A 9,969-nucleotide genomic window follows, 5' to 3' on the forward strand; every position below is an offset into this window, starting at 1 on the left:
ACACACACACACTCACACTCACACACTCACACTCACACTCACACACACACACTCACTCACACACACACACACACACTCACACACACACTCACACACACACTCACACACACACTCACACACACTCACACACACACACACTCACACACACACACACACACACACACACACACTTTTTTTTTTGTAAAGACTGGTATAGTAACACAGGCTTTTAATCTCAGCACTCAGGAGGCAAAAACAAGTGAATCTCTGTGAGTTCAAGGCCAGCCTGATCTACATAGTGATTTCCAAAACAGCCAGAGCTACATAGAACAACTTCCAGAAATAAATAAAAGAAAGAAAGAAGGAAGGAAGGAAGGAAGGAAGGAAGGAAGGAAGGAAGGAAGGAAGGAAGGAAGGAAGGAAGATTAAATGTAAAACAAAGCCAGCCAGACCTGTCCAGAAAAGAAAAAAATAGACAACATCCTGAGAAACAACACTAACCTCCAGCACACATGTCAAACTCACAACTATCTATAACTCCAGGCCCAGGAGATAGGACGTCTCTGGCCTCCTGTAACACCTGCATGCCCGTACACCTGCATTCACACACACATTCTCACACATACATACCTACATATACACCTAATTGTTAATTAAATAAGCCTTTTTTTTTCTTGCTTTTTTTTTTTTTGAGACAGGGTTTCTCTGTGTAGCCCTGGCTGTCCTGGAACCCACTCTGTAGACCAGGCTGGCCTCAGAAATCCGCCTGCCTCTGCCTCCCAAGTGCTGGGATTAAGAGGCGCCACCGCTGCCCGGCTGCCTCTTTTTTTAGCAAAGTCACGGGAGCCCCAAAAGTCTTCTAACTTGTCCTAGGACCTCAATGGTCTCCACAGCCCAGACAGTCTAGGTAGAGTTCCAGGCTAGCCCACTATGCCGCATCCTCAGCACCATCTCTGAAGCAGCCCTGGAGCACCCCAGAGCCAGTACCCACACCCCTGTCCCTCTTGCCTGTGCCTGGCCACACACCATCCAGCCCTCTGGTCCCCAACGGTTCGGTGCCACGGGCCCCTCTGGCCACCTGTGGTCAGTTTCTGCCATGTGGGTGGTGAAGCTGCAACCCTTGCATCTGTTCCCACTGTGCAACAGGCCTACCTACACTGCACCTGTCACTATGGCTCTCAACAAGGTAGCATAGGAACCTAGTGACAAGTCACTGAACAAGCTATATATAAAACCAGGACCAAAACAATTGATCAGGACCTTTCATAAAGCCCAGCTCCATCCAGGTAGAGTCAAGTAGTGGGAACAAAGAAATAGAGAAGACCAACTGGTCAACCTCTATGCACAGGGGAATTGTCAGAGGTAAGAAGGTTGGACTCAGGCCTAGGGAGAAGGCTCAGCAACTAACAACACTTGCTGCTCTTCCAGAGGACCCAAATTCAGTTCCTAGCACCTGGTTAGGCAGCTAGCATCTTAACTCCAATTCCAGGCCTCTTCTGGTCTTTGCACCCATACCCACACATATATAAAAATAAAAAGTGATCTTTAAGCAAATAAGTACAAAAGACAACAGAGCCAGGTAAAGCAGTGCCAGAGGCACAAGGAGCAAAGCCTACTTCCCTGGAGCTCACACACACACAGACAGGAAGACAACTGGCACAGGTCTCCTTCCCGGCCAGGACTGGCTATCACAGTAAAGGCAACAGGAACCCACGGAAGGGAGGTCTCAGCGGCACCGCCTCTCCAGTGACACCCACCAAAGTAAAGGAGGCTCAACTTAAATCAGTGCCCTGGCGTAGTGACCTCGCTCAGCCATGCTCAGCTGTACAGACTCGCACAGGATCTCCACCCCCAACTCTACTTCATGGAGCACTCGCTCTCAAACTCATGATGTCTCATCTCGGCCTCTGTAGCTGGGCTCACACCTCTAGATTGCAGTCCTCTGTGTTAGCCTTTTCCTGTGGATTTCTAGTGGGTCGTCATCACTGGGGCACCTGAGCACTCACTGTGCCCTCCAAGAAGCCAGCACAGGGCCTGGCATCCACAAGGCAATCAGCATGCATCCTCACATGCCACTGAGCACACCTCCAGGCAGGAGGGCGTGTGAGTGACAGGAGGGCTGTGCCACCCCTGCCTAGTATAGGAAGCTGCACAGAATGGCAGGTAGCATCTACCTTAATCTTCTGCTCATGGTCAGCTCTCTCCTCTTGACTGGCTTGCAGCTCCTGGATCTTCTGATTTGCCTCTTGACATTTCCTATGAGAGAAGGGCAGTACATGCAAGGCCAGTCCATAATGCTACTTCAACCTTACCCCTAGCATGGACACACACACACACACACACACACACACACGGACACACACGGACACACACACACACACACACACACACACACACACCCCTTATCCACAGAAACCTCAAGTCCTGAGCCAACCTCTAAGACTGTGGCACTGTCTGATGGGGCTACAAGGGAGCCCAGGCTATCTGTGGCATGACCTAGTTCTCTGTCCACCACTCAATCCGCAGTGTCTGCTAGCCTGGCGTCACTTCAAGCCACCCAGGCCTGCCCACACTAAGGGTACAATCCCAAGGCAATGCCTGCCCTAGGGTAAGGGCAGAATCCAAAGGCTCCTGACTGCCACCCCCTAGCTACGACATATCTGTGTCCTCTGTGACCTAGAATGGCTTGCCCAAGCACAGCAACCCACGCCCTCAAAACCTAGCTTAGCTCTGTCCCTCTGTGGAAGCCAGCTCCAGGAAGAAGGGAACTAGGCTGCCACTGTCTTGTCCTGACACACACTTCCCAAGTCCACAGGCCTCGCTGTGTCTTCCATGCAGCCTCTGGACTGTCTTAGCGCCTGGCCAGGCTCTCACCGCTGCTGCAGCTCCAGCTGCTCCTTCAGCTCCTGCTTCTCAGACTCCAGCCGCTTGACCTGCACCTTCTGGTCCATCGCACTCAACTGCAGCTCTGAGACACGCCCCTTCAATGAACTAATCATCTGGAAGTTAAAAAAACAAACTGGCTGCTTAGTGAGGTCCCATCTGCATGCAGATGAGGAACCAAAGGACCCAAGCGCAGCTCTCCCTCACAGAGCCGGAAGAGAAAGGAAGGGCAGTGCAGGCCCACGTGCTACTCAGGACAACCAGAGCCCACTGTCCTCGAAGCATGTGGTGAGTGGACAACACAGTCTCTCATGAGCATCCCGGCTCAATGCCTGCCTGTGTTCCACACCACTGACACAGATGTGGGTCAGAGCCTCTAGGGCAGCTGGTCCTAGCTACGGCTGATACTCTAAAGTCTATTAGCTTCCATACAGGGTTCCTCACCCAGCACCCCGGACCCCATGTGTCTACTTCAGCATTTTCCGCACCTCAGACCTCCATCACACTAAGCCTCCATAGCACCTGCATGTCAACATTGCAACAGAAGGTAACCCAGGATGCAAAGACAGCAAGGTCAGATGCAGGTCATCATCAGAACTTAGCCTCAGAGCTCAGCCGCGGGAGCAGGCCTGTTAAGACAGCTAACTCGGGTCAGTTAACAGTTTAATCGCCATGAAGGCTACAGAGTAGGTTCAAAGCCAATTTGGGCAGCTTACTGAGAACCTATCTCAAAATAAAAAGTCAAAAGAAGGTAAAGCACGAAGGCACACATCTGTAATCCTGGCACTCAGAGGCAGAAGCAGGAGGACTAGGAGTCTAAGGCCAGCAAGGCTCTAGAGTAAGATCTTGTCTTAAAACATAAATGAAAAAAGAAAAAAAAAAAAAAAAAAAAAAAAAAAGCCAAGCATGGNGGCGCACACCTTTAATCCCGGCACTCGGGAGGCAGAGGCAGGTGGGTTTCTGAGTTCAAGGCCAGCCTGGTCTACAAAGTGAGTTCCAGGACAGCCAGGGCTATACAGAGAAACCCTGTCAAAAAAAAAAAAAAAAACACATAAATGAATAAAAGTTGGAAAGAGAGATAGGGCCCAGTTGTTAAGAGTACATACTTAGGGCTGGTGAGATGGCTCAGTGGGTAAAAGCACCCAACTGCTCTTCCGAAGGTCCGGAGTTCAAATCCCAGCAACCACATGGTGGCTCACAACCATCCGTAACAAGATCTGACGCCCTCTTCTGGAGTGTCTGAAGACAGCTACAGTGTACTTACATATAATAAATAAATAAATCTTTAAAAAAAAAAAAAAAGAGTACATACTTAATCTTCCAGAGCACCCGGATTCAGTTCCCAGCACTCACGTCGGGCAGCATGGCCATCTGTAATGCCAGCTCTGGGGAACACAATGCCTCCAGCACCCAGTTTCCACAAGCACCTGTACTCACAAGCATAGAGCTAACACACTCACTGCTTCCCCACGAGTGTCCCCTGTCCCTTACAGGGAAGAGCAGACAGAGCCTAGGGAGAAAAGAGTCTCAACGCCATCTTTGACTAGATAGCTAGTCTGAGGCCAGCCTGAACTACAGAAACCCTGACACACAAAGGAAGAAAGAAAAACAGAAAGGAAGAAGGAAGGGGAAGGCAGGCAGGCAATAACCAGGGCTGGTGGGACAGCTCAACTGCAAAGCACTGGCCACTCAAAAAGGACTCACATAAAGCAGGGGAAAGTCAACCCCACAGTCGGCCTCTGAGCTCCACATCTGCACCACACACACACACACACACACACACACACACACACACACACACACACACGCAAGTCATGCTAGCATGAATAAACTTAAAAGAATCAAAATGAAAAAAGAGCATGTTCAAACCAGAAAACAGTGTGCAGACCTTTAATCCTAACCCCTGGGAGCCTGAGGCTGGAGGGATGTAAGTCTGAGGATGAGTTAAAGGGTAAGTTTGAGGACAGCATGGGCCACACAGTGAGACCCTGTCTCAAAAAATAAAATAAAATAAAATAAAATAAAATAAACAGGGCTGGTGAGATGGCTCAGCAGTTAAGAAAACTGACATCCGGAGGTCATGAGTTCAATTCACAGCAACCACATGGTGGCTCACAACCATCTGAGATCTGATGCTCTCTTCTAGTATCTAAAGACAGTTACAGTGTACTTATATATAATAAATAGAATCTTTATAAAAACAAAAACAAAAACAAAAATCAAGGGACTGGAGATCTGGCTCAGAGGTTAAACACACTGTCCACTTTTCCAGATTCTGTTCTCAACACCCACAAAACAGCCAGGGGACCTAATGCCTTCTTCCGGCCTCCATGGCGACAGAAATGTACGTAGTACACTTAGATACAAGCAAGCAAAATGCTCACTCATAAAATAAGATGGAAGACAGCTTTATTAAATCAGGAAAGTGGGGAAAGGCTCCCTCAGGAAAGTGCTTACTGCACAAACACGAGGCGCCAAGCTCAGATCCCAGGGCCGTGTGATAAGCTAAGGGTGTCAGCTAGCTCTGTCAGCTTGACAAAAGGGACAGTCACCTTGGATGAGGGAATAGCAACTGACAGCGTGCTCCACCAGACTAACCTGAGGGGAAGTCTAAGGGGCAGTCTCGTGATCGGTGATTGGTATGGAGTGGCCTGACTCACTTGGGGTGGTGCCACTCTGGGCAGATGAGCCTGGGTGCTACAAGGCAGGCTGAGTAAGCCACGAGGAACAGCCCCTGCTGCAGCTCCTGCCTCTAGGCTCCTGCCTTGAGCCCTTGCCCTAATTTCTCCCCACCACAGACAGTAAGCTATCAAGTTGAAAAAACCACTCCTGCCTCCCAAGGTGCATGGTCATGGTGTATTGTCACAGCAATAGAAACCCTGACTGGGACACTAGGTGTGGCGCCACACACCTGCAATCCCAGCACTAAGGAAGCAGACAAGAGACTCCTGGAATTAATCAAGTCAGAAGACAGCTCAAGGTCTATTAGAGACCCCATATCACAAATAAGGTGGGCAGGGACTAAAAAGGACCTTCAACTGCAATTCCTGCTCTCCAAGTGTGCACAATGTCTGTGCGCTTGCATGCAACATGCATACTTACAAGAACACACACACACACATAAATAAAAATCATCTAACAGCCGGGAGTGGTGGTGCACACGCCTTTAATCCCAGCACTTGGGAGGCAGAGGCAGGCAGATTTCTGAGTTCGAGGCCAGCCTGGTCTACAAAGTGAGTTCCAGGACAGCCAGGGCTATACAGAGAAACCCTGTCTCGAAAAACCAATAAATAAATAAATAAATAAATAAATAAATAATAAAATAGAATCATCTAACAGTTGAGTACCACCCTTTGGAGGTCTCTGCATTCAGTAATGTACACAGGTACCAGACACTACGACAGGAACAGTCTGCTCTGATGAAGGACCATGGGGAAGGTGTGCAAATCCACGAGTGAGCAGATGAATGGCAGAACTGCAGGGGGTGGTAGGGGGAGGATGAATCAGGGCACATGACATGGAAGTGTTTCCCTAAGGAAGGGCCACTGGGCCTCTCCTACTCATCACTGAGGGGTATACAAAGGCCTCCTCTACTGTGGAAGGGCCAAGGACCAGGGCCAGGCCTGCGCCCATGTGAAGCAAGAACCCACTCGTCCGGAAACAGATCACGGCTCCTCTCCTGCCAAGACTTGCTTCAGAAGACAGATGCGCCAACAACCTTAACATGCTCCCCGGCGCTGCAGAGGCAAAAATAGCCCGCAGCCCACTCCAAGGATCTATCAAGTGGAGAAGGTGTGGGGACAGAATACCAATGATGCCATGCGGCTGGCCCTTGGCGCTCTCAGCTGCCCCCTTCCGGCACCTGTGATCTTGAATACCACAGAAGGGGGTGGGAGGCCTGGGGGGGGGCAAGACTCTCTCCAAACCCTCACTCGGGCAACCTCCAAACACACCAGCACCAGCTTCCCTGGACTGTGCTGCACCTGCGCCCTGCTTCAAAGGTTGTCTCTGATGCTAACAGAACTCACTGCTAATCAAAGACATGCAAATCCACAGGCACCGTCTTACATCTTCTGGGGAAGAAAGGAAACAGGACTTACAGAACATTCCCTACCCATGACAGACAAGATGACAGGGACACCAATACCTCAGTCACAGTGGCTGGTAACAGAGCCCAGCAGGTGGCAGCAGCAGCCAGGGAGCTGCCCGAGGCCTGTTGCCCTGCACCCTTTACCCAAACAAAGCAACACTGGGGAAGCCAATGGGTACACACAGGAAGCCAAGCTCCAAACATGTGTGAGGACACACAATCAATGTCTGGACAGTTATGAAATTCTCACTTACAAAGACCAACGTCAGAAACTTGAAGCAGTTCACTCTTGTCATCCCAGGACTGTAGAGACTGAGGTAGGTGAACCGCCTCAAGCTCCAATTCAGCCTGGGCTATAACCTGAGACCTTGCCTCACACCAACCACACACCACCTGTGTTCAGCATTCTCACTGACCCTGTAGAATGGAGAAATCCGTGTTTTCACTATGATCACAGCCCCAAAATGAAGTCACTCCCTATGGATGTATTTAAAATGAACAGGCGAAGCTGGGTGTGGTGGCACACACTTTTAATCCCAGCACTGAGTTCAAGGCCAGCCTGGTCCACAAAGTGAGCCCAGTCTTCATGGGAACCTGCACTAACATGCACATATATGCTTATGTATAATTAAAAATAAAAGCAATGGGCTGGAGAGTAGCGGTTAAGAGCACTGACTGCTCTTCCTGAGGTCGAGTTCAAATCCCAGCAACCACATGGTGGCTCACAACCATCTGTAATGGGATCTGATGCCCTCTTCTGGTGTCTGAAGACAGCTACAGTGTACTTATATATAATAAGTAAATCTTTAAAATAAAAATAAAATAAAACAAAAACAAGGTGATGGCACCTGAGGAAAACCAGCCAAGGTTGGCCTCTGGCCTCACAGACACACACACCCCATGTGGGCATGCTCATATACATCTCGCCTTGCTGTCGCCATGTTGAATTAGAGGTACATGCACTCTTCTTAGAAAACAACCATCTGTCCCAGGGCGAGTCTAGGCCCCTGGCACGGGCCGGCGCTCACCTCCTTGGCCGCAGCCAGGCTGTCCTCCTGTTCCCGCAGCTGCTGACTGGCAGCATCCAGGCCCTGCTTGCACAGCCTGTGGCGCTCCAGCTGCTCCCGCATCTTCTCTTCTGCTGCGGCCTCACACTCCTGGAGCTGTCGAATGCGTGCCAGGAGCTCCTGGTTGCGATCCACCTCGCGCTGTGGGGAAGGAAGAGCTTGGTCAGGGAGTGTAGTGCACAGAGGAGTCGGGCAGGACTATCAATCACAAAGGACAGAGGCATGACCAGGCAGGAGACCCGGATACCAGGGATCCTGATGTGGCAGCAAGGGGACTCCCACTCTGAGGGAATTGGCATGGATCGCACTACACACTCGTCACACTGTCTGCTCACCGCCACCCTCCTTGCAAGAGAAGATAAAGCATGGAAAATCTACAATTCAGACTTGACCTTGGAATGAAGCTAAGCTTCTGCAGCGCCAGCAGATCTTGTCTGGCCATGCTCAGGCTGTCATTAAAATGCGTTGAGACTCCCCACTGGGAAGATGACTACAGTTAGGAAAGGGACACGGATGGCAGCTGCAGGCAGGGCCATTACTGCCCTGAGTGTCCATCACACACACCTTCAGGGCCACCACACTAATCCCCAGGAAAGCACTGAGGTCCAGTCACATCATGACTACCATCACCATGTTAGCCTCCTTGGACTTCTCCAGCCGAGTCTGGGCAGGACGGGACTGAGAACACTCACCCTCTGTCCTCAGCAGACGCCACCTACCAAGCTCCTACTCAGAGCTTCCAAGAACTTCAGCAGCCAATCCTACTCCAGGAGAGTAGATGTCACCTGTGGCTGTGTCTAAAACAGTGCTGCAGCCCCTATCCAATGAAGACTCAATGCGCGCACACAGGGCTGCAGCCCCTAGGAAGAAGGAAGGCTGAACTACACCTTGAAAGGACCCAAGAGAACAGCAACTGCACGTGCAGCCTTAAAACAGCAGGAAGACCCCTCTACAAGTCAGAGAGGCCTGCTCTGTGACTGGGGAGGGGGGAGGAGAGGAGAGAGGGGATGTATCTAGAGTACTGGGGAGCCAGAGAGCGCTCTGCTGGCACTGCCAGCACAATACAGGAAGGAGACTGTTCAGGCAGGTCTTCTGACATTTCACCTCACCCCAAGTAGCTATTCCAAGGTGGAAGGGGCACCTGACCTGTCTAATCTACCCACCATCACATGAGCTATACCAGAAAAGCCACTGTAAATGTCAAGACTCCAAGGGACAGTCTGACATCTCCAGCACCTCACAGCTCACCCCACCCCTTAGAGCATCTCTGAGCAGAACAGAGAAGGACTGAGGGACAGAAGGACCAAGGCCTCACTTTCTCATCACAATGGTGCCTGCTTTCCCTCAGGAGAAGCCTTCCCTCACTCACTCAAGTGTCCTCCATGCCCATGATGCCACATCAGCACTGCACACTGGAGATGCACGGCAGCAGACAGAATCTGCCTGAGAGGCAGGACCAGGCCACCAGCACAGGACATAGGCCAGAGTGCCACAGATCTACTCGTTACAGTTAATCTTGACTGTCAAATAGCGAGGTTTAGACTGTCCTAGAAGACACACCCTCAGGGATGTCTATGAAGATGTTTCCACAGAGCTTTACCTAAGGAAGAAAGACCCACCCTGAAACAGGCAGTCTGGTCCCAGGCTGGGTCTCAGACTGAATAAAAAGAAAAAAGAGCTGAGCCCCAGCATCCACCCTCTCTGCTTCCGGCCGCCTTAGGATCCTGCTGCTGTGCCTTCCCTGACGTGACAGACTGCACCCTTGTGAGCCAGAATAAGCCACTCCTAACTTTACCTTTGTCTGGTACTCTGTCACAGCAATGAGGGAGGAAGGGAGGGAGGGAGGGAGGGAGGGAGGAAAGAAGGAAGGACCCTAACAGGGAGACCAGCCAGGACAGTACACTAGGGCCAGCACTCTCCATCCCAGACTTAAATGCACCCAACCAGCTG

General features: G+C 50.8%; 1 protein-coding gene across 2 annotated transcripts in view; it reads right to left on the reverse strand.

Moving 5' to 3' along the window:
• The window catches only part of Mad1l1 (mitotic arrest deficient 1 like 1), a 306,462-nt gene that overhangs the window by 283,696 nt on the left and 12,797 nt on the right, over positions 1 to 9,969 (reverse strand). For both annotated transcript variants that reach the window (XM_029533893.1, XM_021186613.1), the window contains exons 4-6: positions 7,981 to 8,160; positions 2,854 to 2,978; positions 2,154 to 2,235 (exon numbers count right to left, since the gene is read on the reverse strand). In XM_029533893.1, coding sequence (XP_029389753.1) covers positions 2,154 to 2,235; positions 2,854 to 2,978; positions 7,981 to 8,160 — 387 coding nt within the window. The remainder of the gene's footprint in view (positions 1 to 2,153; positions 2,236 to 2,853; positions 2,979 to 7,980; positions 8,161 to 9,969) is intronic.

Source organism: Mus pahari, chromosome 23, assembly GCF_900095145.1.
Source record: "Mus pahari chromosome 23, PAHARI_EIJ_v1.1, whole genome shotgun sequence".
Lineage (NCBI taxonomy): Eukaryota > Metazoa > Chordata > Mammalia > Rodentia > Muridae > Mus > Mus pahari.